Raw genomic sequence first — 27,571 nt, 5'->3', positions numbered from 1 at the left:
AGACTCCCAGGCTGGCCTGGACCACCCTTCATCTATCACGCATATGCTGATCATGCTGCCGTAGGGGCATGCGGCGCGCTGCACTAGGTGAAAGTTGCATATTTTTTTATCAAATGTTACATTTTACACTTAACATAGCAACCAGTGGGACAGGCCTATGCTAATATGGCAGCGGTAAATCATGTTCATAGAACTGTGGCCAGAATATGTTCCAGTGTGGTCACTGCTAATGACTTTCATGAAGCTGTGGCCACAATCTATAAAGGAATTGCCAATTGAATGATGTTGCACAAACACAATAAGCCAGCACTGTCACTGGCAATACCTTTCGTGATGAAGCCCACTGACGGCGAAAACACGGATGCATTTCGTACACCCACACATCAGCCACACACACAATCATTCCTGCAACACTTCGATAGTGCATTTTGGGTCACTCAGAATGGCCTTGAGTGGTCTTGTTTGCCTCCGGTCTGCATATGGTACATATTTCATTGTTTATAAATAAAATATTCTCTCTCTCAGTATTAAAACAATTCAATCAGTGAGAAAATATCCCTCGTTCTATGAATACATCTATGGGAAGTGGTATGGGGATAAATGCACAGCAGTAACTGGTTGTTTTGCATACAAATAAAGAGCGTTGCGGGAACATCAAAATGGTCATAGGTTTGTATGTTTCCACATGTCCGTGACAGTGATGCAAGCACCTTACTCGCACAATGCACACTGGGCTTGGTGCTCATTTCATTTGTCGCAATACTTGCCCTAACAGTAGAATGTTTGCAAACTATGAGTCATAAATACACATGCGGACATATTGCACCTTGGGGTGTGAGGTATGGGCTGCTCTGCTGAAGCGACGACTTGTCATTTTTCTAGCTTCCCGGTACACAAGATATTGCGCTGGTGGCAATTAAGGCTCATCCCGGACAGGCTGATTTGGTCGAACTGCGGCCTTTTGGGATTAGAGCATGCGCTTTTACTACATTGACGGGCAGAGGCAGGAAGAGGTTGCGCCGGAGCAGAAAAAGGTAAGGAGTGGAACAGGGGTGGCGGAGGTGGGGTTGCGCACGAGGAAAGGGCATGGTGAGCAGTGGGGGCAGGCTCTACGGAGAGAAGAAGCAGGGCCTGGCAGGAGACCAGGAGACCAGGAGCTGGGGGCGTGGGGAGTGTCACAAGAAGGATGGGTTACCGGGTGGCTGGGTGAGAGCGGGCATTGGGGGTGTCACCACCTTGTTACAGTAGACTTTTCTAGGGGCCTGCTGCATGCGGTGCCTGGTGGGTCCTCTTCCTCACCCGCGCATTGCAATAGTGCAAGCAACCAGTCTCTTCGACTTCTATTAGAACCACACACTTGTCTAGTGGCATGAAAGGGCAAATATTAAAATAGCAGCCCTTCTGAATGGCCTGGATCTTTATAAACTAAGAAAAGTGTCCGGTCAAATTAGGATCTGTTCCAGGGTGAGTCCTTTTAACTCATAAATGGGTCTCGCTGCCTGCACGCTAAGGCTCAGCTTATTGTGACCGCAACAATAACGTACAACAACTTTTCACTTCTTGTCTGAGCCAGTCAAGCAGGAAAGATTAATCAATCAATGAGGATACAATTGATGACTAAATTAATCAAATAGGATACAATTGACAAACGATACTAAAGACAAAATTAACTTGGTGCAGTCAATCAGATTTCAGTTTAGCTATAAGTGCAATATGGTGGCACAATGAAATGGTATTCTGTGATGCTATAAGGAACGATTTCTGGCATGGTGAAAATGCTTGTAAAATGTAGTGGAACTCCGTTCTCTATAGTTCCTGGTCACTTCGACCACCTCTGGTGGTGCTGAGCAATGGGATCCACAGAGCTTCGATCTACTCAAGCGAGAAAAAAAAAGCAGGGACACATTGAAATCTGAACAGTCAAGGGGCCTCAGAGCCCCCGCATTGCCGGGAAGAACCTTATTCCCTGGAAACATGGCTGCCAGTTATCCAGAGGCCATAGAAGCCCCGTGAGTAGCTGTTTCTGCCCCCAACAAGAAATAGGCAATGTTGTTGAATGTGTTGGGGGAGGTGGAAGGCCAAGGAATGTTCAATGTACTTAAGGAAGTGCCTTCATCCCATTATGATGATGGGGACAAAGTGTTTGAAGCTAAAAGGGGACTCGCTTAACGCTTCGACACCAAAGCAAATGTCATATTTTATTTGTGTGTATTGCTTATAGCACTATCCTATCCTAATGAACAGTGGAAGGCATCACAACAGGATTGTGCCAGCATGGGCTTGGCATTATACAGTAACCCACTACTGTTGCTGGAGGGAGAGAGGGATTTTTTTTCCTCCTGCAGGTATTGTGGAAAGGGACTCGTTTTTCGTGTTTTGCGGGGCTGGAGGATGGCCGGGACATTTCGAGCCTCTACCAGGATTGAGTTCCAGATGGTCCGGGTGTGGCAGGAGAAGGACTGCCTGCCAGTCTTCTCTTTTGCGGGCTAGCATTTACCCAAACCTTTTTCGATAGTTTTGCTATGTGAGGTGCGAGAGCGTGCAAAGTGTGGAGTTTAGCCGCCAAGCATGTTGGTGTTCCGTTTGAGATGGCTTTGTGTGTGATACATGCCGTTTTGAATATGATCCCGGCGGGGAGGCCGAGCCAGTGAAGTGTGCGCAGTGTTGGAGAGATGCGGTCGAATTTGCGGGCCCCTGTAATGAGGTTACAAGATTGCATTGCACTGTGGGATGCAAGGAGCTGATGAACCGGCAGGTGATTGTGTGGTCCATGCACGCGATTTAGCTGCAACATGTGATTTCGGGGAACAGAGGAATCGTGCCGAGGACAATGTGCACAGAATCAGAGGGCTACGTGAGAAACAGGTGGGGCCTTGGGTGACAAAAGAGTTGTGAGCCCCCCCCCCCATTTGCAAATGGAGTGCCAACACAGAAAATGATGTCCCAGAACGAGTCTTTAGTACTTGACGTGATGATGGGAAGTGACATTTACAGAAGGTGCCAAAAGTAAACCGAACGGCCAGTAGATGAACAGTCCCTGTTATTACATCGGTGGCGATATCATGTGTGGGGCTTTTTTTGGAGTAGCGGACAGTGTGAGCTGAATTAGCTTTGGGAACTTCCAATATTGGCAGGTTAGCCTCTGTGCGAGAAAAATATTTGCACAGGAGCACACATTTGTTAAGTGGCGCAGCCGGGATTTGAGACCAGCTTCAACATATCTTCCCAGATGTAGTTGATGAGAAATTTTGTTTGTGGCCATTCCTTGTGCAACTTTGGCTTACAACCACCTCTGACAGTGGAATGCAGTGCAAAACAAAATGTGGTTGTATTTTGCTGACTGAAGGGAAGTGTTGCTTTCGCAGCAGTTTCCTGAATGCTTTTATATTTGAATGTATATATTTGCCAATGTTGTTCTGTCTGTATTATTTGAATTCACAAGCTACAGGTGATGATTATTTTTCCGGTCAAAAATACCCAAGCAATACTTATTTTTTTCAAACCGTAATGTGAATGTTGCCCGCCACCAATGGGTTAACTTGCTTATCCCCCGCTGTTGGAGAGGCGGAGTTTATAACAGGGAGTTGGGGAATGAGGGGAGTTCTGGGTAAGGCGGGAGAAGCGCCAGTTACCGTTTGTGAAAGTGAAATAAAGACGTGTTGAGAAATCCCTCCGTGTGCGCGTCCTCCTTTCAGGCCTTGTCAGAGGCAACACTGGTGACGAAGGCTGTCCGTGCGCACAACGGAGTCCTCCTTTGGTAATCCGCCTTATCCTCTCTCGGATGTCCGCCGAGTCTCCTCCTACTCCTCCTCCTTCAGTACGAATAACGGCAATCCGCTGCGTGCGCGTGGCCGTTTGATTACACGCCGATTCCTCTTCCCCTCCATCGTCACGCCTGGGACGGCGTTCCAGACAGCTGCGCGAGCACTGGGAAGTGCGCATCTGGTCCTGGCAGTCCGCCAGGTCTGCTCCAGCGACGCATGCCGGTGATCCCACCCACGCCCTCCAGCTGCACCCTGGCCTCTTTCTCCTAAGGGCCCATCCTTGTCGCCGGACTCTCAAGTGAGTGCAAGTCCATGCTCACCTGCGTGTTAGGCCTACACCAGCGTACGCCATCTTTTGCGGCGCAGTCGCCACTCCGGCCCAGAGAATTGAGGCAGCATTTGGACTGACCGTACGCCCGCGGGCTCCCACCGCCCAGCAACATGAGCAACCCTGTGTCCAATCCTGGATCCCCCCAACTGGCCCGCGAGACGAAACCAATACAGCTGCGGTTACCGCCGCCATTCACCATGGTGCCCCAAGCCACCAAGGGGCCGAGATGGACTGACTGGATGGAAGACTTTCAGCACTACGTGGGGGGTCTGGTGATGGCGACTCCCCCAATATCAGGGACATCTTCCTCAATCTGGTGGGGGGGCGGATAAAGACAGTTGTGAAAACGATCCCCCCAGCTCAACAAACCACATTCACAAACTTGATTGGGGCTCTAGCCAAACTCCTCATCATCGAAGTCAACCGCGACTACGAGCGGTATCTATTCAACAAATGCACTCAATTGCCACAAAAGACAGTCAATGAATTCATAACCTGCTTGAGGGTGAAGGGAGAAAACTGCCAGTTCGACGCATTTTCCCTAGAAGCGATAAGGCTGAGGGGCATAGAAGGGTGCCTGTCCCCCGCACTCACGAAACAGCTACTGAAAAAAACCCTCACCATCCCAGAAGTCAGCGAGCTTGCTCGCATACATGAGAGGGTTGATGCCCAAGCCTCATCCATGAGCAACACAGGCAACCCCAAACAAGACACCAATGAACTCGTCGCAGCCATACAGCCCCCTCGTCAAGGCGACAGAGGGTCTCAACCATACAGAGCACAAGCTACACAGGTTCCGCGCCAACAGAGACAATGCTACTGCTGTGTGATGTCCTTCCCACACTCCGGGTCATGCCCAGCTCTATCCCAACGATGCACAAATTGCGGAAGAGAGGGACATTTTCACTCTGTATGTAGAGAAGGCATACCATTTCCTCCAATGCGCCCCCAAGCGCCTGCCAGGACCCCTCTTCGCTCGCCGTCCCCACAATACAATCAACCCAGATACTACCAGCAAGGGCAAGGACAGAGGCGATACGTCAGAGCCATTGACGAGTACCAAGCACAGGGGTACCCACCACAGCTAGACCAGGCAGACCAAACCAGATATTTCACGGACGAGTATGACTACCCACCAGCAGAATATAGGCCTGAAACATTCTACCACGACGAGCCGGAAACAGCATACAACACGCAATATGAACAATTCGACCAGGACGAATACATCAATCTTATACTTGACAATGAGGAGGCCATGGAAGCCCCCAAAATCCTGATCAAAATGGGGAACTGCCAATTCCAATTCATTGTCGACTCAGGCGTTACTGTTAATATCATGGGCGAAAAGGACTACGCTAAAATACCAAACCCGCCGACGCTCGAACCATCACAATCGAGAATCTTTCAATGGGGAGCTGCCCCCCCCTGCAGACAGTGGGGCGTTTCACACAACGGCTCCTCTTGAATGGTCGGCAAGTGGACACAACCATTCACATCATCCACTCACTTGCCAGAAGCCGATGCCTACTCAGCTATCATACGGCATCCCGCCTGGGACTGATTGAGATACACGTAAAGGCGGGAGACACCATTACCGCAACCTCGAACAGACTGAATCCGAGAGACTCTGTCGGCACTATAGCATGCTACCAATCCCAGAACCTCATCACACAAGGCGACATCACAAGAACATTCCCCAACCTATGCAAAGGGCTAGGTAAATTCAAGGACCCTCCCATCAGACTCCACATCGACCCCTTGGTGAGACCGGTGCCACAACACCCCAGAAGAGTTGGTTTCCACATGCAAGCGGCAGTGTCAGAAGCCCTCCAACAACTGCTTTCCGATGGTATCATCGAACCGGCAACGGGGCCAACGCCATGGGTATCCCCTCTTGTGGTCGTGCCCAAGGAAGGAGGCAAGATCCGGTTGTGTGTGGACATGAGGGTAGCGAACACCACCATTCAACGGGAGAGGCATCCGGGCCCGTGCATTGAGGACATGATTGTGCAACTAAACAATGCCCGGATGTTCACCAAGCTCGACCTAATCCAAGGCTACCACCAGCTGGAGCTGCATCCTGACTCCAGGCCCATCACAACGTCCGTGACGCACGACGGTCTCTTCAGATACCGGAGACTGAATTTTGGCATCTCGTCCGCCGTGGAGATTTTCCAGGAAGCCATACGCCAGGTCATCAGGCCCATAAGAGGCACGCTGAACTACAGTGACGACATCCTCGTTTTTGGGTCTTCAAAAGAGTCCCACGACAAAGCACTACACGCCACTTGTGCAGCGCTTCAGGAGGCGGGCCTCACACTCAACATCGCCAAATGCCGATTCAGCAAGACAAAACTAAAATTCTCCAGACATATCTTCTCCAGTGAAGGGATGATGCCGGATCCCGACAAGGTCGACACAATCACCAACCTCGGCGAACCACAGCAGGCTGCGGATGTTCGCTACTTCCTCAGCATGGCGGGATACTGTGCGAGGTACATACCCCATTACGCCTCTCTCACTGACCCGTAGAGGAAGCTACTGCAAAAATACTCAACCTTTGAGTGGACCCCCGCATGCCGCCAGGCTTTTACCAGCATCAAACACGCCCTAACAGAAGCCCTCCGCCTTGCCTACTTCAATCCCTCATGGCACACAGAAGTGGTGGTTGACGTGAGCCCGGTTGGCCTTGGCGCCATTTTAGCCCAAACCAGCGGTGAAGACATCAACCCCAGGAACGTGGTTGCTTATGCAAGCAGGGCATTGTCAACCCCAGAACTGGCCTATTCCCAGGCGGAGAAGGAGAGTTTGGCAGCGGTCTGGGCATGTGAGCATTTTCACAACTTCCTCATTGGGAAACGGTTCACGTTGATCACTGACCACCAGGCGTTGTTGTCGTTGTTCGGGAACCCGCACACCAAGATGCCCCCGAGGATTGAGCGGTGGGGCATCCGTCTACAGGAATACAACTATGACATTATACATCGTCCCGGGGGTGACCTCAACCCCGCTGACTATCTGTCGCGACATCCAGTCGGATCTCCATTGACCCGGAAAGGCGATGTCGCCTATGTGCAGTACGTAGCATCCAACTCGCTACCTCCGGCCCTATCCCTTGAGATGGTCGCCAACACATCAGCTGCTGACCCTACGACAGCCCTCGCTATCAGCCTCACGTTGACCAACAAGTAAAGACCATCACAGAGCAATGGTGGCACACCCGGGAGTGAGCAGGCAGGAGATCGAAAGACTGGCTAGGGTGCACAGGGAACTGGCTGTCAAGGACAACAACATTCTTTCAGAGGGTGCAGGATTGTCATCCCTGCCACACTAAGGAGCGAAGTTGTCCGAACAGCCCGTGAGGGGCACAGAGGGGCCGAAAACACCAAAAAACAGCTGAGGTGCCACGTCTGGTTCCCTTTCTTAGATGCAGCTGTAGAGGAATGGGTGAAGAACTGCCATGCCTGCCAGTGCACAGCCCCGGCTGAAAACCCACCACCACTACAGCACACGCAGATACCCGATCGCCCGTAGGAGCGAGTAGCCATGGACTTTTATGGGCCCACGGAAGCGGGTGACTATCTCCTGCTGCTAATAGATGTACATTCCAGATTCCCGATCGTCAAACTGGTTACCACCACAGCGTTTCCCCAAGTAGCAGCGGCGCTGGAGGAAGTATTCAGCGAGTGGGGAATCCCCAAAACAGTCAAGTCCGACAATGGACCACCGTTCTGTGGCCACGACTTCGGGGCACTGGCGAAGCATCTGGGCTTCACACACATGAAGATAACCCCCCCTGCCACCCGCAAGCGAACGGAATGGCAGAACGCTTCATGGCTTCAATTAAAAAGACGATACAGAGGGCCAGGGTCAAAGCAGTCAATCCCCACCAGGCACTGTGTCGAATCCTATGAGACTATAGAAACACACCCCATGAAGCCACGAACAAGACACCTGCCGAGCTAATGCTCCGCTGCGAAGTGTGAACCCGCATACCACGCAATCCGTCAAGCGATGAACCGCCGGACATGAACATACTCCAAAGGGATGCAGAAGCCAAAGACAGAGCAAGACAAGATACCGACACTCGCCGCCACGCAGTGACAAAAGATTTCCACATAGGAGATGAAGTTCTCGTCCAACAGCCAACGCCCAGAAAGACAGATCTGCGGTTTGCCCCAAGTCCCATGAGGGTAACCGCAGTGAAAGGTACAATGGTGACAGCGGAAGATCAGAACAGAGCTGTCACCAGGAACTGTCAGCAATTTAGGCACTATGTCAGACGAGAGGGAATGGAGCTACCTCAGAGACCGTGTTCCCCAGAACCGCGAGAGCCGCGAGACGACCTGTGGACCCCTCCAGTAAGAGATCCTGGAGGGACAAGCCATGAAGCAGGAACTCGGGGAATGTCAGGGCCAGTTGCCCAAGACGAGAGACCACGGCGAACCATCAAGAGACCTATGAGGCTTGTTGAAGAATGTTGAGTTGATGTTTGGACATATTGGTCGGGGGTGGTGTTGCCCGCCACCAATGGGTTAACTTGCTTAGCCCCCGCCGTTGGAGAGGCGGAGTTTATAACGGGGAGTTGGGGAACGAGGGGAGTTCTGGGTAAGGCCTTGTCAGAGGCAACAGTGAACAACAAACGTGTGTCCCCTGCTGTGACCGCAGGTTGCAAAGGTAACAGGGCAGAAATTGGGCCTGGGGCAGACCGGGCAATGTAACCAGACTGTAGGATCATAGGTAGAGCGTATATACCAATTAGAGCTTTAGGCACGACAGTAAGCAATTTCACAGGACTTTGAATGCTATTAGAATTAGCACTGGGCTAGAACCAGGGGAAACAATCTCTCCAGTCTCCAGGACAACAGCTGCCTCTCTTCCGCATCCTGGGCACAGCAGCTGCCTCTCCTCCCCCGTTTATCCTGGGCACAGCAGCTGCCTCTCCTCCTGTGTCTTGGGCACAGCAGCTGCCTCTCCTCCTGCGTCCTGGGCACAGCAGCTGCCTCTCCTCCGCGTCCTGGGCACAGCAACTGCCTCTCCTCCCGCATCCTGCGCACAGCAGCTGCCTCTCCTCCCGCATCCTGGGCAGAGCAGCTGCCTCTCCTCCCACATTCTGCGCACAGAAGCTGCCTCTCCTCCCGCGTCCTGAGCACAGCAGTTGCCTCTCCTCCCGCGTCCTGAGCACAGCAGGTGCCTCTCCTCCCGGGTCCTGAGCACAGCAGCTGCCTCTCCTCCCGCGTCCTGCACACATCAGCTGCCTCTCCTCCCGCATCCTGCACACAGCAGCTGCCTCTCCTCCCGCATTCTGCGCACAGAAGCTGCCTCTCCTCCGCGTCCTGGGCACAGCAACTGCCTCTCCTCCCGCATCCTGCGCACAGCAGCTGCCTCTCCTCCCGCATCCTGGGCACAGCAGCTGCCTCTCCTCCCACATTCTGCGCACAGAAGCTGCCTCTCCTCCCGCGTCCTGAGCACAGCAGTTGCCTCTCCTCCCGCGTCCTGAGCACAGCAGGTGCCTCTCCTCCCGGGTCCTGAGCACAGCAGCTGCCTCTCCTCCCGCGTCCTGCACACATCAGCTGCCTCTCCTCCCGCATCTTGCACACAGCAGCTGCCTCTCCTCCTGGGTCCTGAGCACAGCAGCTGCCTCTCCTTCCGCATCCTGCACACAGCAGCTGCCTCTCCTCCCGCGTCCTTAGCACAGCAGTTGCCTCTCCTCCCCCATCCTGGACACAGCAGCTGCCTCTCCTCCCGCGTCCTGAGCACAGCAGCTGCCTCTCCTCCCGGGTCCTGAGCACATCAGCTGCTTCTCCCGCATCCTGCACACATCAGCTGCCTCTCCTCCCGCATCCTGCACACAGCAGCTGCCTCTCCTCCCGCGTCCTGGGCACAGCAGCTGCCTCTCCTCCCGCATCCTGGACACAGCAGCTGCCTCCCTCCCGCGTCCCGTGCACAGCAGCTGCCTCTCCTCCCGCGTCCTGGACACAGCAGCTGCCTCTCCTCCCACGTCCTGGGCACAGCAGCTGCTTCTCCTCCCGCGTCCTGGGCACAACAGCTGCCTCTCCTCCCGCATCCTGAGCACAGCAGCTGTCTCTCCTCCCGCGTCCTGAGCATAGCAGCTGCCTCTCCTCCCGGGTCATGGGAACAGCAGCTGCCTCTCCTCCTGCGTCCTGAGCACAGCAGCTGCCTCTCCTCTCGGGTCCTGAGCACATCAGCTGCCTCTCCTCCCGCATCCTGCGTACATCAGCTGCCTCTTCTCCCGCGTCCTGGGCACAGCAGCTGCCTCTCCTCCCGCGTCCTGGACACAGCAGCTGCCTCTCCTCCCGCGTCCTGGGCACAGCAGCTGCCTCTCCTGTCGCGTCCTGGACACAGCAGCTGCCTCTCCTCCCGCGTCCTGGGCACAGCAGCTGCCTCTCCTCCCGCGTCCTGGGCACAGCAGCTGCCTCTCCTCCCGCGTCCTGGGCACAGCAGCTGCCTATCCTCCCGAGTCCTGGGCACAGTAGCTGCCTCTCCTCCCGCGTCCTGTGCACAGCAGCTGCCTCTCCTCCCGCATCCTGTGCACAGGAGCTGCCTCTTCTCCAGCATCCTGAGCACAGCAGCTGCCTCTCCTCCCGCGTCCTGGGCACAGCAACTGCCTCTCCTCCCGCGTCCTGGGCACAGCAGCTGCCTCTCCTCCAGCATCCTGAGCACAGCAACTGCCTCTCCTCGCGCGTCCTGAGCACAGCAGCTGCCTCTCCTCCCGCGTCCTGAGCACAGCAGCTGCCTCTCCTCCCGCGTCCTGGGCAAATCCTCAGGACTCACTTCCCTACTTCTCCTTTCCCCTCCTCACCCCCAAAGTTGTTTCCAACAATACTGTTTTATAAATATGACTTGAAAACTGCACATCATAATAAATATGATTATTATTATATTACAAATATGCAAATCTGTATGCATAGATCTTCAGATAAAAGAGTACAATTCTAGCATTATGTTCACTATGTTGAATGCAAGACTACAGATACCAGAATGCAGTTCATGAGAAGGCTAAAAAAATGTGGGTTTTGTGGATCTACTTTGAAGAATTTGGTTCCCAACATAAGAGCATGGGTGAAAAGGTAAACCTGGTTGTTATTCACTGTCTGACAGAGGCATGCTTCATACAAGATGTGAGACAATGTGCCAATCTACAAAAACAGCATGTTTTAGTGTGTCAAACAAGAACACATGAAAATGAGGGGATAGTTACAACTTTTTTGTTTGGCATAAGTCAGTACTCTTTTATTTATTTATTTTACATTTATAAAGCGCTCACACAGCCCGCAGGCATCGAGGCGCTGTTACAGGAATTGTTTGTTTTTCTTAGTTGCGTAATTGTGTTTTTTTTTTTTTTACTTAGTTACTGTATTTATAAAGCGCTTAAACACTCAGAGGTTTCTAAGCGCGGACCCGGGGATCGAACCTGTTTGTTGCTTCGTGTCGTCTTGCTTCCAAGACACGCACGCTGCCGCTGAGCTATCCTCCCGGGAGCATCTTGGGGCATCGATTTAAGCAACAACATTAGCAACTCTTGTCTCAACTCTTGTCTCAAACAAAGGTTCATTAAATGAATGATTACTTATGAATATTTATTTATTTATTTTATCCATTTTTGTAACGGCCGGACCATGGGCTATCACAGCGTTTGTTACATAGGTCAATTTGCCGGTGTAGAGGTACAGTAAGCAGTACACCGTAGAATTAGTCATTTTTGACCAAAGAGCCAGCTTTTTGAAGGCCTGCTATGGGAGGGTTTGTTTCTGATGTGGGCCGGAAGGGAGCTCCAGAGAGTGGAGCCGTGACCCCAAAGCTGACCCCTCCGGCTTTCTTTTTTGTAGCGAGGGGTGAACCGCAAAATGCAGGTAATGGATATTTCGGGGATGGCACCGGGAGTCTTTGGGTTAAACTGTTGTTGAGATATGGGGGGGCCTCTTTGTGGATGTATCGGTGGGCCAATGTCAGAGTTTTGAAATCGATGCGTGCTTGGATGGGCCACCAGTGGACTTCACGTCTGGTTGCAGGGATGCGGTCGGGTCGGCGAAGGCCAAGTGCTGCTCGAAGGGCTTTGTTCTGCAGGAGTTGGAGTTTTGCTAGGTTGGAGGCTGCTGTGCTCATGAATAGCAAATTCAAATAGTCCAACTCCTGCCGATGATAAGCGCTCTTGCAAGTGTGAGGCAGTTACTGGCTGAGAGGAATTGCCTGCTCAGCGAGATGAGTCTGGATGTGGGGGCAGTGGAAGAAGCTAGCGCATTAATGTGTCTGGTCAGCTCGGCATCCAGGTGGTCGCCCAGGGTTTTCACAATGTTCAGTATTGGGGATGACAGAACCATCGATACTGAGGGAGGAAAAGGATGGGTCGGGATTGTTTAGCTGGCAGGGGGTGCCCACAATGAGGAGCTTCCACTTTCCATGTGCCACCAAGACAAAGAGTGACAAGTAGTCAATTATTTATTTGACCCCAGTGGGTTATTTGCCTACAGCGTGTCACAGTGGGGAGGGGAGAAGAATGTCGACCTTGCTTGGACAGGCAGAAAAAAGGGTTCTATGTCATGCTTCTGCATTTTACAGACCGAACACAAAATGCCGAAATATCACATACTGCACCCCCCTACCCCCCTCACAAGGGGATCCCTTCCCCTACCCCACCCTCTCCCGCTGGCTATATTGTTAATCGGGGGTTTAAACCCCACCCGAACATCTGCATTTCACCACTCCATCCCTGCATATCATACACTTACTAAACACACACACACGCACACAGATACACACAGACCGACATACACTCACCTGTCACTCCAGCAATAACTCCTCCAGATCTCGACGTGCCTGACAGCCCCCGCGCGCACTTGTGTGCGGCGGGGCGTGCCAGTCGATTTAGAAAGACAGCTCTATGCGGGCACAGAGCAGTCTTTCTAAATCGATCTGTTTTGCACCCGGTAAAGTGAAAACTATCTTTTCACTTAGTACCGACAAAAGAGCCTGTCTGGAAGCAGCGCAGACCCCATTTAATACAACGCGTGTTACTCCAAATACAGGCGGTAGCTGGCTGCTGCGAGGCCTCCACAAGCTCAGGGCCCTGGGCTACAGCACAGACTGCCTGTGCCTAGGGCCTACCCTGTTTCTGTGTGGTGCATGTTGATGGCAAAGTGAGACAACCATTGGTGGATGGCCACTAGGACCTCAAAGTCATCCCATAAACAAGTCATCCCACAGCCAATCAGAGGCCTCTGGTCAGGCTTAGCTAATTTACCAGTGGACCATTTTCAATCAAAGCGTAGAAGAGTCGAAATGTAATTGCTGAAGGTTAAATCAGTGGACATTGACAATACGCAGCTTTAGAGTACCGATGGCTTTAGATACCACAGGTACTTTAAAGTTAACACTTTTTATACAAGTATCTATAAAAGGTATTAACTCTGAGGATGCCATGTCGGGGTACACACTCACCATGCACAAGGAGCTCGGTGTCATATTTTGTTTCCCACATGGCACCGCTCCGTTCTGTCAGCTCCACGCGACAGGAGTACTTCCCCTTCTGGGTGAAGCTTAGATTTTTGATCTCCAGGGACAGGTCGTTCTGGCGCGGATCCCCCGCCAACCTGTACCGCTCGTTTCCGGATATGCACTCGTCCCAGTCCTGCTCTCCTTTGCTGCTGTTATGGACGGTGCACTGAAAGAAGCCCCCATCTATTGCAGTTGCTTCTGTGGGGGTCTTCCAGATGGTCTTAACGTCGCCCCTGTAGTCCCCTTTGGGGTATGTGAAGGTGCAGGGGAGCACGGCCGACTGCCCCTCCCATCCGGTTATTTCTTCTGCAGTGGTCATCGACCAGCCCAGCTTTCCCTCAACGGTCCAGACTCTAAGATGGACATCGCTGGACCCTGAAAGAAAGAACGGAAGCTCATTAGCAGCCTCGTTTCATGACTCTTGCCAGCGTTGCATTGATTTATTAATTTACCAATGTATCCCAGAAATGCAGAATAACATTACACAACAATGCCCTTGGATTTGCGGGCCCCTGGGTGGCAAAAGAGGTGTGGGCGCCGCTCATTTGCATAAATAGTGACATCAGTGATGTTACAGAAAAAGAATATCACAGAATGAGTCTTTAATACGCACAGGTGCAATCGGAAGTTAAATTAAAAACACGTTGCCATGAGTAACGGCAGGAGACACATACACTGTGGCGTTCAGTATATGAAGTGTCGCTGTTGATATTTACCCATGTGGCAATATCAGGAGTGGGGCTTTTTTTGTTTGTTAAGGTAACAGACAGCGGGAGCTGAATTCCTGGTAGAGACCTCTAATTTTGGCAGGTAAGGCATAGTGTGATAAAAGGATTTGCCCAGGAGCACACACCTTGTTTAAGTGGCGAAGCCGGGATTTGACACCCAGGTCCCTGTAGTTGGGATGGTGCTAGCAGGCAAAATTCTGGCATTTGTTTTGAACGTGTGGACCCCCACCTTAGAAACTAAGATGTAGTAGAATGGTGTCATTGCAGGGAGACAAATGGGGGAGGGGGGATGAAGATGATGGGGAAGGTTCATACGTTTTTTTCAGGTATGGAGGGTCTTCTCTCTTTTCTGATGCCTTCACCACACCTATATACAACCTGCCCTAGAGTTTCTTATTTTTCTTTAAATCACAGCAGACTTTGTTGACGGTTCCGCTTTCCCCAAAGGTGTGACTCAAGTGAATGACTTTGAGATGGGCTTGTGCCCCCCAGGAAGCATACTATGTGGGGATTTACTAGTGCTCATAAGGTGACTGGGTGAACGCCACCTGCCCGCTATTTTGTGGATTAAAACGGTTCCAAATGGTAGCGCCAATTTTTTATTTTTTTTATTTTTATTCAGTTTGTTACAAACTTTTAAAACGCCAATATGCCTCACACAGGGGAGAGGAATTGCATCCGGGGGTGGAGTACCTAAGCTCCTTTCCTGAGGACGAAGAAACCAGACATTGTGAAAACCTGTCATCATGTCCCGGAAATCGATTACAAAGAAAAAGTTCCCCATTTGGGAACTTACGTCCCCTGCACACTATCCTACGGCTAGATGCCCAGACCAATCACTTGTAATGTTCTTGTGGTTATACCTTCAAGTAGTAAGTATTAAATAACATCCACACTCTAATATGTGGTCTTTAAGAAGGAGCAAAAGTCAAAATGACAGTTCAGTCAGTAGTTTATCACAAACATCTTCTGTTTATTCATGGTGATGATGCCAAGAAGGCCCAACGCTGTCCCGGAAATCGATTGCCACGTGGCCACGCGGTGTGCCGGGCCCGTGGGCCTGAAAGGCAGACATACGTGGAGGCATAAAGGGTTCTATTGTTATATGGGAGGCAGGAGGCGCGTGTGGGAAGGTCTATGTATGTTACTTCGGAGACATGGGTCTGGTCGTCTTGAGGGGTGTAAGGGAAGCTGGACTGGGGGCGCAGCGAGTTTCGTTGGGTCTGCAGGGTTTTTATGAGAAGCACATTTTTTTCTTGCAAGAACGTAATGCTAATAAACGTCTGCCTGTTCCCTCTCTGACCGCTAACATGGCTGATTTTCTTTTAGGTTCATCGGGTTATAGTCCTCATGACTAGGTCAAAGGTGCTGGTAGATTGAAAGGTTGGAGATGGTGGCGGTGGTTTGGGTCGCTTGAGGTTTTCTATTAGAATTGTAGGGTGATTTTGAATCAGTAGAATTCAAGTTGCGTCGTTGTCCATCTTGATGAGGTGGTGTTACTGTTCTGGGGGCCATTGTGGTGGTGGTGTCAGTGTCTTGTGTTTGATGGGGAGAAAATGTTGGGAGGAGTGACCCAACTTGGCGCTGATCGCCAAGGCGTTCTTGATTTAAAGGATGTGCACAGCCATATTGAAAATGTGAGTGCGAGTCAGTCTCCATCTCATCCTGGTTTCAGGGGTGGTGCTCTGATCAGTCTTTGTGATGGTTATTATATTGTTAAAACTCAGGTGGTGCAACCCTTGGGAGTTGCAGGGCAAGGCTAGTTCATCTATGTGTCTTAGGAATCCCACCCTGGGGTAGCTAGAGGTTGAAGGTTCTGTTTGGTGTTTTGAGATTAGGCGATGGCTCTCTGGGAAGAGTCACCTGGACATTGAGTTCCATATATTGATTGACAGGAAAGAGAAGGATCTTCAAGGATGAAATGCTGAGTCTACTCTGCCTGAGTTCAAATGTGTGAATAGCTGTCTAGGGAACAGGCAGTTGTTATGATCCAAAGATTGCAACTGCTAAACGACCACATTGTCCCTCATCCCAGTTTTGAATGAGCCAGGCATTAGGCCTGCCCTGAAGATAATATCTATCAAGCTCCTAATTATCTGAGCAAGGACTGAACAGAGAATTGTATTAGCAGCCAGCCAGGTGCAGGGCGAGACTCAGTGTTGCAGAGCTCTAAGTTCAAGACTAACCGGCTAAAGACAAATGGTGCTTGAGACTGGGAGCAACGATACATTTGGAGAAGTCGGGCGCTTTGCAGTCATGATCATGGTTATAATTCTTTTGCCAAGTTGAAGTAACGGAAGAGTGTGTATTAAACAGTGGGTGGGATTTTACACAGGTTTTGGACTGATAACTAAGGTCACTGAGGTAGGCCAGCATGTTCCTAGAGAGGAGGTGTTTCCCATATAGACTGCCAAGCTGGTTTGCCTAGCCACAAAGAGCAGACACTAGAGCAACCAAGGTACTCTCCAGCATGACACAGTAGACCGTACTCCCGATTTGTCTCACCTGCTCTCACAACCAAACGCTGGCAGATGTGTGACCTTCTCTGATGCCCCTTGCTGTGTGCCTGGGGCCTAGAAATATACAGGGTGAGGAGGCATTGACCCTGGCGCCAGTGCAGTTGATGGCATATAGGGGTACGAAAAGCGGCTAAAAGCATGGATGACAGAGACGAAGATGGGAGTGGCATGCGATAGGCTTTCACTGCTACCACGCACTGTGAACCTTCCACGGAGGTAGAGAACACAGCGGAGCCCTGTTTCCTAAATCTTTGCACCATGACACAGTTGCACATGGGGCGTGTGTGCATATTTATTTATTTTATTTTATTTGCATTTTTAAAGCATACAACTGCCCTCGGGCATCGTGGCGCTGTTACGGAAAGCTCACTTGACATAGGCACAATATGAGGGTACAGTAAAAGATTGGTTACAGCCATTACTCGTGTTCCAGGTATCTGGGAACAGTGGGACAGGTATATGTTTACTTGAATAAAGTGGCTTTCAGTGCCTTTCTGAAGGCCATGCGTGATGTTGCCGATCTAAATTTAGGTAGCAGTAAGTTCCAGGATTTTGGTGCTAGAACTTCAGGCTGATACAGGGTGTAGTAGTTCTGGCGGTATTGGCCAACATCTCTGCAATTCATTCTCGCAGTTGGAGAGAAATAAATAGCCAACAGTGCATCGGCAATCTAAGCCACTCGAATGATGCAGAGCTACATTTGGTGTTAAGAGGCAAGAGCAGAAAGTGCTGGCTATTACTACTGTCCCACACAGTACATCTTCCTGAGAGGTCAGAGAGCGTAGGGTTGAGGCCATCATTCTAGTCTCAAATACAATTCTTGCCCAGGGCTTTATTGTACCCCTGTGACATTGGCTCCTGATTGTTCCCCGGTGTTATTTCCTCCAGATCTCCCTCATAAGATTTGATCCAAGAATGCACCATATGATATTTGATCCTTCATGTTATATACACCTGCACTGCACCATCTGGACATGTGCTTCCTCGATACTTCCTCGATATGGACTCACTGGCTGTTCCCTCCAAAAGTTCTCAGCCCACCCAAGCTTCTACCTGCACCTGCTTAACCAATACATCAGTCCTTGATGGTGCCCAACACGCTTTATTTCCAGTCAAGCCACCTTACATGTAGACCCATTGACAAAGACTTGTCTTTATTGTAACCGCAGTGATAGATGCCAGAAATCCTCCCATACAGTCTGGATGGCTCACTGTGTCTTCACAAAGAAGCCACAACCTTCCTATGCCCGGATTGTAAGATGGCCGCCAACCGCGTGGTTTGTATCCGTCTCCGCGGCATGTTTCGAACAGTGATACTCATGTAAGCCCATCAAGAGCACATCACAGAAATCACCGCCGAATGTCACTGCTGTGCCCGGGTTACAATCCCGACTCGTCGCCACTGTTGCTGCTATCCATGTGGCCCGTGAGCCCCCCACCCCTCACAGACACACACGGACACAGTGTTGTTGGTGCGGTCTCCCCGGTCGGTCTGCGGCATGTCACCCCGTCATGTGCGCGCGCCCTTAAAGGGGCAGCGCCACAACACTCACCTACAACTTCAAGCACCACATAGAGAGGAACTAGGAAGTCAGCGGAATCAGTGTAGCTGCGGATTCAGACAAAACCCACAACTGTTAGACTCCAGCAAATTAGTCTTCAAAGTATATATCGTAAGTTGGGTGTGATGCCCCCACTAGTCCATCTTTCTTTTACCTGCCACAATACCAAGAAAGGAATACGCCCACACCTGCATAATAAACCAATCAAAGAACACAGTCCACCTCGGAATAAAAAGAGGCTCACATATCACAAGCCAGGATCATACCAAGTAATAGAGGAGAGCAAATCAACTCCTTATGACGAGGAACCCCGCTAGATCTACAATCCATCACTACACCGGCCATCCCCATATAAAAAAACAAAACCCACACCTCGAAACCTCTACTATACTACGCACACAATTCCAAGAGGAACCTCCACTGCTTCTTTGAGGCAGAAAAAAAACTCATCCTCAAATTAATCATACATATTGCAGGATAAGCACTTATGAAGGAAGGGCATGGCAATACCTAAGTCAAGCCTTAATTGGACACTGGGCAACACAGCACCCAGCCACATCTCCTTGCCAAAAACGCCTTGGGGTCACCAATGAGGCCCATGAGCCAGAATGAAACAAACCACCCTCCATCTGCCTCCTCATCAACAGCCGATCTACATTAAAGCAGAGCTCTGACATCGATGACTTTCTCGTGTAGTGCAACCCTGACTTTACCGTCATCACCGACACCGGCTAACGGATGGATATACCTCGTTTTTGTAAAGCCATCATCCTTCAATATTGTTTCTGTCAGCTGTAAGAGCAAGAAGAGAGTGGCACTGAGTTCATACATAAGCAATGTACCCATACAGTGACAGTACCCATAGTAACTATGCCACTCTGAAAATCCCATCTACTGCACTGCACCATCACTCACATGTGTGTGCTCACCTTTCTGCTGATCTAATATCTACCATCCTGCCATCCATCATAAACCTTTCTGTGGATTCAGATAACTCGTCCAACTTGCATCTACTTACAGGACCCACCAACACAGCTGGACACACATTGGATGGAATTCAGATCCTCCTAATCGAATATCTTCTGCTATCCTCTTTTCCTCCTCCATAAAGTCGGAAAACTGATGATACTTCCTTTATTTGTTTTGATGTCTGTCTTGCCTGCGCTTCTATGCCTTGGGCTCTGTTCCAGCGCATTACAAATAAAGTAAATAAACAAAAAGCTTAACAGTAGTACTCTTCCCTTTTCTGGGGAAATCACCTTATATTTCTGTTCGTGAGTGTGAACACACCATCATGAGCATGAAAATGTGTTTAGCTGGGAGATCTACTCACAGACTGTGGGATGTTTTTACCCATGCAGCCAAGCTCTACGATAAAACTGTGCAGTACTGGCATTGAAAACATGATGGCCAGAACTCCCCAGAGAGTGCACAGGGAAAACATGAAGAATAGGCTGCAACCCATTTTCGCCTATGTTGTGAGCACAGGAGGGCACTGCCTAAAACCACCATTGGGCTACACACACAGTAGCCTGAAACCATTGGGAATGGCAATGCTGATTGCCAAAAGCAGCCCAGAATTGTGGGGAATTCATTTTATTAATTTCAAAAGGGATCCAATACTGGTGATCACCACTATCAGAAAGCCGGCGTTTTAAAACCACCAGAATTTTGTGTAAAACTGAACAAATGAACCCAAACCAGGCCAAGGAAAGACTTGCTAAGAGGTGGATACAATGTAAAACTATATTCTGAAATGACTTGAAGGAAGTAATTATTTAATGTATACATAAAACAAATAGCTGGGGATGTCAGCAGCTTAAGTGAATTTGGGGGTAAAGCCACTAAAATCGAAATGTTTAGAATAAAAGAGTGACCTACTTGTGAGTGTCACAAAGGTTGCAATTGTTTAAATGTCATAGTTTTGAACTTAGAATCAGTGTTGTAGCTGCATGTGTAAAAATTGTAAGTTTGGGTTGAATGTAGAAAAATGGGAACTAAAGTGACATTTAGCTGAATTCTGCCTGACAACTACCCCCTACAGGAGTTGAACTGGCTCAACAACTCTTCCCAGGCCTAGCTGCATCCTGCGGCCCCTGCCAAAAGGAGATGACACCTCTCTGATTGAATTAGGGGAGTGGCACCTGGGGACTACAGGAAACTGAACAAAGCCCTGTCCTGGACTCAGGCAAATGTTATATTGGGGGGGCCGTAAAGTGGCTTCCTCTTGGGAGAAACTGGGAGGGGCAGTGCCTGTGAGGGCAAGCTGAGCTTGGGGGAAGTGGACAAACCAGAAACTCCACCATGTGCTTGGGGGAAACCACACCCCTTTGGGCCAGAGCATAATTTTAAAAAAGATGGATAATTCATAGTACAGACTTGTCAGAATTATATAAGTAATATCATTATTCTTGTGATTTTTCTGTGCACGTTTTAAGAGGTGTTAGGACCCTGTGGTGTATTCTGGGGGGTTGCTAGCGGGAAATAGGGTCTTACTCCAAATGTCTGCATGTTAAAAATCCCACACTTCATCAATTAATGTCCATACTCCTTGCGCACATTTGTGTAATTTTTGGTAAATGTCCGATATTGGTAAACCGACCAAAAAGTGCAAAATGTTGTCATTTCTGAATCCCAGCTCGCAGGAACATGGGGCTTGAACAGAGACCTGTCTTAATTCATCTGTAATATGTACCTGTAATGTCAACCACTTGTGTATCTGGGAAATATGTATTTGAATCAAATATAGATTTGTGGGCAAATTGACCAGGGGAGGATCCTCTGACCCATAAACAGACCTCATCATGATGACAATCCACTTCCTTCCCCCAATCATGGGAGAGGGGAGAATTGGGCCAATGACAAGAAGAGAGGGGCAGGCTCAGTTATGCCACACACATACCCACTTTCTAAACACATAAAAGCAGACATTGCAGGACAGGTAGGAACATTCATTTTCCACTTTCTTGCGGGACGCTTTGCCGGGAGACTTCAGACTTCACATCCAGAGATCCAGACTTCAAATCCATCAATCTCCAGAACCTGTAGCAGAAATTTGTAGCATAGAGGCCTGAATCCACAAGCTGAATCCTCTTCAGCAGGCCTCAAAACCAACCAAACTATTCAACTGCCGGGCAAGCTGTTTGAATTTTTGCCAAGAACTTTTGCAAGAACCTGTAGCAGTATCCAGAAAGCAGTGCTGTATCCGGAACCAGAGAGAACCACAAACCAGACTGTTGTGAGCAGAACCGGTGCTTGACAGACCCAGAGAGCAGAGCTGACCCAGATACCCGGGACTTCAGAACCACCCGCCGGAAGTCCCGTCCAACCTGACCAGACCTTGATGGCTTATTTCAAAAATATAGTGTGAGTACTCACTGTGCCAAAACCAATCTCTTAGTTTAAAGTAATCTAATCCAAACTATTTTAGCCTATTAGAACTGCCTCCTAGAATCGTGTCATTCTGTCATCTTTAAAAGTGAAAACTGTCACCTGTCATTCTGAGCTTTAAAATTTCAAATCCCAAAAACTACCTTGACTAAATCGGCCGTATCTCCGGAACCGTTTGTGCTAGGAGCGAGTTTTAACTGTCATCTTAAAGCTAAGATTCTAGGACTTGCTACTCCTAATAGGGTCTCCGTAATTACGCTCGACATATGCGATTAAATTTGCCGCGATTTGATATTTTGCACAATTTCAGCCACGTGCAAAAATCAGCAGTTCCTTGCTTTCCTTTGCTAAAATTCCTTTTAACCTGCTAGTTACTCATAGAGAATTGCTAAAGTGAGCCTGAACTAATATAAACTAGATATCACCCACCCTGAACCCCCTATAGGAATTAAAAGCATTTTTAGCATATTTTTCACTTAATTGCAACCACATCAAAGTATCTTGCCTGTGTTAAAACTCATACCTGTTTTCCTCTAAGCTTGCTAGGAGGGAACTGAATTATATTTGATTGCATTCCATCTCCTTATATTGCATAAAGGGGGTGAGTGAATTGTCAAGGAAAAGTGATTACATTGTCTTTTGTTGAAGCCATATCAAGTTATTTTCTGTACTGCATTTCATTCATCATTGCGTTTCCTTGAACCATATAAAGCATTCTTTCCCACTTCATTCTTCTATTCCTATTCATAAGTAACCAAGAACTGTGCTACTGTAGGATTACCGCTTGCTGATTACTGCTCATATTCACAAGTGTACTATCCATTATCAATTTATTTATAGAAGTGTGATATACATATATATTGTTTAATTTTTCAAATAAACCTTTTAAATTTGCAAAACAAGCCTACTTCTTGGCTCAGTGGAGTCAAGGGGGATTCTAAGAGAGGGGTGTTATACAAGGGTTCATCATCCAGATTATAATTTGCCATAAAAATACATAAATAAGGGCTTCCCTTGGGCATCCCAGACAAGGCACTGACTTAGTAGGATTGCTTGATTGGAGTCACTTACAGAGTGGGGGCTCGGAGCCGGGATATTCTGGGTTAGATTTACCACTTGTGCAGCTTAATACAGTGTGCCAACTGACCAGATACACATATCCGGTTAGATCACCACGCTGTTTTACACTGTGAAAGCACCCCTCAAAGGAACGCTCTAAGGAAACGGTCTGTTTTGCAAAATAAAATACAAACTTCTGTAAGTCAGGAAGGAACTCAAATTCCAGAATGACGACACTGGTAGACATCAAAATAGCCAGAGAGCACTTCTTACATAAGCTATTTGTGGGAGGTGAATGGATTGAGCAGCGCCAGGATGCGTGGTTGCAGGCAATCACGCAACAGGTCACTGCAATTGGTCAGATATCTGGAGAGATCAGGGTCCCTTACATGTGGCCCTGAGTGAACTATGCATGGCTCCTAAAGCTAAAGATGAACACGACAAGATGGTTAGGATAGCGGCATATTTGTATCTATATATGGGAGCCATGCAGGAAAAATGTGCTGAAGGCCAAGATCTGGCAAATAGGCAACAGATAGCGTTAGAGAAGGCCCAATCTGACCTGGTCTCTTCTGAGCAGAGGATGCACAGAAACCAGGAGTCAGAAAATGAGAGCAGACAGTATCTCATTAAAATCAAAGAGGACATGTGTATCCTGCAACAGGAAAAGTCTGACCAGGATACCAGATTTCTGGCCTTACAGAAGGAGTACCAAGAAGGTTTGGACTCCCTACTGCAGAGCCAGAAAAAGCTGGAGCAACAATTAGATTTCAATAGGGCATGTGCTGAGCAGGTAGTCACCCTGCAAAGTCACCTAGATAGGGAAAAGGCAGAGAGCAATAAACTGGTCCTGAAATACCTGGATACCCAGGCAGAGTTTGATCAGGAGCGCCAGAAAGCTGGTGCCCTTCAAAGGCAAAGGGACGACCTGGCGGCACAGATGCAGACTCTTAGGAAAGGGACACCTTAGGCCAGGAAGTCTGCCATTTAAAAAGAAAAACCGAAGAAAATCACTTGGCCCTCCAGGGGCTTGGTGACCTCCATAAAGAGCATCAGAACCTGTTAGAGCACACCAAGAGGGTGGAAGAGGTTCTGGCAAGAAAGGAGCAGGCCAGTAGGGATGGGACGCAGGAGGTAACCCTCCTGCAGCAAAGACTGGCCCAGTACTCCAGGACCAATCAAGAGGCACAGAGAGAGAATGAGGCTCTCTGCCAGCACAATGATAGGCTCCAGCAACAGGTAACCATGCAGGAGAGATTGATAGAGTCGAGTAAGGCCTTGGTTGAGGAGCTGAAAGCCCAGGCTCTTGCATTGCAAAAGGGAGCAGGGGCTGATAGAGATGAAGTTCGCTGGGAAAGGGAAACGCCTTAGCATAACCTCAGGAGCCCTAGTACCAGAGGCCTTCGTCTCTACCAGTCCCTGGACTCTGCCACCCCATGTTCCCTGGCGCACATGAGCACAGGGCCACAGGGATGGCAGATTACTATCCAGCTAAAAGTATGGGGCTCATTGGCCAGTACCACCCAGGAATGGAGGTGCGGGCATCCGGGTATGGGCACCCAAGCACAGTGTAAGTTAGTGGGGAGCCGCAGGAGAGTAGGCCCACTAAGGGCATCCTGAAAACCTCTGCCCAGTTAGGTCAGTGGGGGGGGGGTACCCATCAAATCCTGGCAGCAAGGAGGGATCTGAAGACTCCTCTGAGCGTCACAGGACACAGGAGACCAGGTTCCCACATTCTGCCAGCCACTCCCAGGCTCGCAGAATCCGAGAAAACCTGGAAAATCAGACGGGCACCTCTGGGAGAAGTGCTTCAGAGTCAGAGGATGAATGGACCAGGGTGACCCGAACCAAAAAGGCCAATAAGGCAAAAAGGGCCTTGCTTAAGGACCCATTGAAACAAATAAAGGCAATATGGAGTGTCATCACGCCTTATCATAAGAACGTCAAGTATTCTGTTTGGGAACACTTGGAGCTCTATGAGCAAATGATGGAGACTTTCCATTTGAAGGACAGCAGTAGCTGCATCCAGTACGTCAAATGGACATTCTCCCCAGAATACTCCAGTTTCTTTGCAGGGCTGGAGGACCAAAACCATTCAAGATGGTCCGCATATAGGGCGGCCATCTTGAAACATGTTTCTGTTCATAGAAATTCCCAAGAGGCTCGCAAGGCAGCCTACAATTTGCAATGTGGGGAGGATCAGGCCCCACAAGAATTTGTGCAAGAATTGAAGTGTGCCTTTGCGCAGACCACCAAAAGGGCGCGCACAGACAGCAAAGAGTTTGTCAATACTTTTTTCCATGCCTTGCCCAAATACATCATGACCCAGCTAGTGAGGGATTTTCACGACAAGAGGTCACTAGACTGGGTCATTGAACAGGCTACCCGGATCTATGAGGTGCAGAAGCCCGTAGAAAATAAAAATAATGCACAGAAAAACCCCAAAACCAACAGCACCCCTGCTGCTGCCAAGGTGGCAGAGGTAAAGGTTGCCCCCGTTTTAGATCTGGAGATGGGGGGGCCTAAAAACCTGCCTGCACCAAATAACTCTAACACCAGAAGGCCCTCGGGCCAGTCACAGACCGGGAGTCAAGGAGGTTGTCCCACAAATGGGGTCCCTCGCTCCCCTGATTATGTAAGTCCCCACTACAAGGGAAACCGACCCATCCTGGGTTATGTGTGGACTCCTCCAGCCCAAGGGGGGGGATCCGGCCAAGCACCTAACCCAGAGAATTTCCCTCCTAACTTCCTCCAGGAGGGCAGAAATTCACCAAACCCTGGGCAGAATTTTTTCCCCAGGTAACCACCCAAATTCCAGCCCCAAAATCATCCATCCTTCTTTCCCCAATTCCCTGAGCCCAGACAACCTAATCGGGGAGAGGGGAGGCCAAGGGTGGAGGGGTACCCGAATCTTCCCAACCCGGGGTATTACGAGAGGAGGGATAGCTACCCTTCCGGGATCAGCCCAGGGTGGAAAACAGAACCCAGTATCAGCCTGAGCGGGTTTCACAACTTGAGCGCCAGGTCCAAAACATGGCACGGGATCTGGGTCACATGCTGAGGGCGCAACAGAACCCTCAGATGGGCATGCCGGCACAGAACGCCCCAAACTCTGGACCTGGTGCTCCAGAACAATGACGGGGGCAGCACCCCGATAACCCACCGGTTCCCAGGGAGAAGGCACAAAGGGAAGGGGGGTGTAAAGCCTTGGAGGAAGCTTCCTTCCCCACTTGTAAACAGCCCCTGGAAACCCAGGAACCGGAAACGAAATCTCCTGCCCCTGAAAGTCTGCCTCCAAAAGAGCAGAGGGGGGGGGGTAGGAGAAACAAAGTGCCCAAACAGGCACAGTTTGTGGAGGAGGTACAGATCTTCCAATTTGAGGGAGAGGGATCCTCAGAGGATCCTGGGAAAAGGATCTTCTCCTTTAGAGAAGGGGGAACTTATCCCAAAGAAAAATGGGTCCCAAGGGATTCCAATCCAGACTGAGGAGATATGGAGACTGAGCTACCGCCGCCCATCATCTCATCCCAGAACTCACAATACCGAAATCCCCTGGTTCAAACCCATCCTGGTGACTGCCTCCAAAAAGGGGGGGCGGCCCAGAACCGGAACCAGGGGAACCCACAATGGCTCTGATCTCCAGTTGCCAACTTTTTCTTTTAGATTCCCGAGGCTCTCCACAGAATTCTGCCCAAATCTCTTCGCTAGCAATGTCCAAAACCAGAAAATTAGCCCACCAGTTGTCCAAAAATGTGCATTATCTGTGCCCCCTTGAGGAGAAGGAGGGAAGATACTATGCCCCGGTACAAGTACAGTGGCAGGGTACAATTTTGGCACTGGTGGACACTGGATCCCAAGCTACCCTTCTGTCCAAAAGGGCCTTTGATGAACTAAATGCAGGAAGGGGGGAGAATTACTGTATTCCTCTCACCTCTCTTCCTGGACAACTGCAGAACTTTGACGGGAAGGAAATTCCTGTCGAGGGGACTGCAGATTTGGACATAAAAATTGGGCGACACAAGGTGAAACACCCGGTCATAGTAGTGACTCCACAGGGCATCCCTTGTTTACTAGGGAACGACCTCCTGAGAAGGTTGTCACCCCTAATAGATTGTGTAAACAAGGTCCTCTGGACCCAGACTAGCCGACCAATAAAATTAAAATAGAGTGTCAACCATGTTAGTTTAAATGGCACCTGCCACATAGTTGAACAAAAATCTGACCAAGTAGAATTTCACTTCCAGAACAACCAAATTCCAGACGTGACAGTAATAGCAGTAGGACAACAGACTGGTGATGGGGGGTCCTCTCTATCTCTGAAAATCAACCTTCCTTCCAGTTTAAGGTGGTATTCCACACTGGAAGGAAACACTCTGAAATTATTTACCAATCCACAATCAGACACTCCCACTCCTATAGTCCAGAAAAATGTGAAATCAGCTCAGAGCCTGGCTGATATTCAGCAAATTGGAGATCAGTTGTTCATCCCGGTTCAGTTAAATGATGGGAAGGACTCTGTTCTCGCTCAAGTGTGTGTGAACAACGGTAAGCGCTTCATCAGCGAAGCCATGTTCCGCCAACTCCCAAAAGATCCAGCCATTCCCACATTCAAACTGATAGATAAATGGGAAATGGACCTGGAAGCACCCAATTCCAAACATCTCCTGCCAAGCAGGTGTATGCTCAAAATCTCCATTGGCAA

At 49.6% G+C, this 27,571-nt stretch overlaps 1 protein-coding gene across 4 annotated transcripts in view; it reads right to left on the bottom strand.

The window, feature by feature from the left end:
- Positions 1-27,571, bottom strand: part of LOC138511206 (sialic acid-binding Ig-like lectin 12) — a 515,336-nt gene that overhangs the window by 330,819 nt on the left and 156,946 nt on the right. For all 4 annotated transcript variants that reach the window (XM_069626734.1, XM_069626735.1, XM_069626732.1 and 1 more), the window contains exon 3: positions 13,555-13,986. In XM_069626734.1, the coding sequence (XP_069482835.1) occupies positions 13,555-13,986 (432 nt within the window). The remainder of the gene's footprint in view (positions 1-13,554; positions 13,987-27,571) is intronic.

The sequence above is a fragment of the Ambystoma mexicanum genome, chromosome 6p (genome assembly GCF_040938575.1).
Source record: "Ambystoma mexicanum isolate Mex_15411 chromosome 6p, UKY_AmexF1_1, whole genome shotgun sequence".
In the NCBI taxonomy this organism is placed as follows: domain Eukaryota; kingdom Metazoa; phylum Chordata; class Amphibia; order Caudata; family Ambystomatidae; genus Ambystoma; species Ambystoma mexicanum.
The sequence above is the reverse complement of the archived record's forward strand: the minus strand, read 5'-3'. Positions and strand labels throughout refer to the sequence as shown.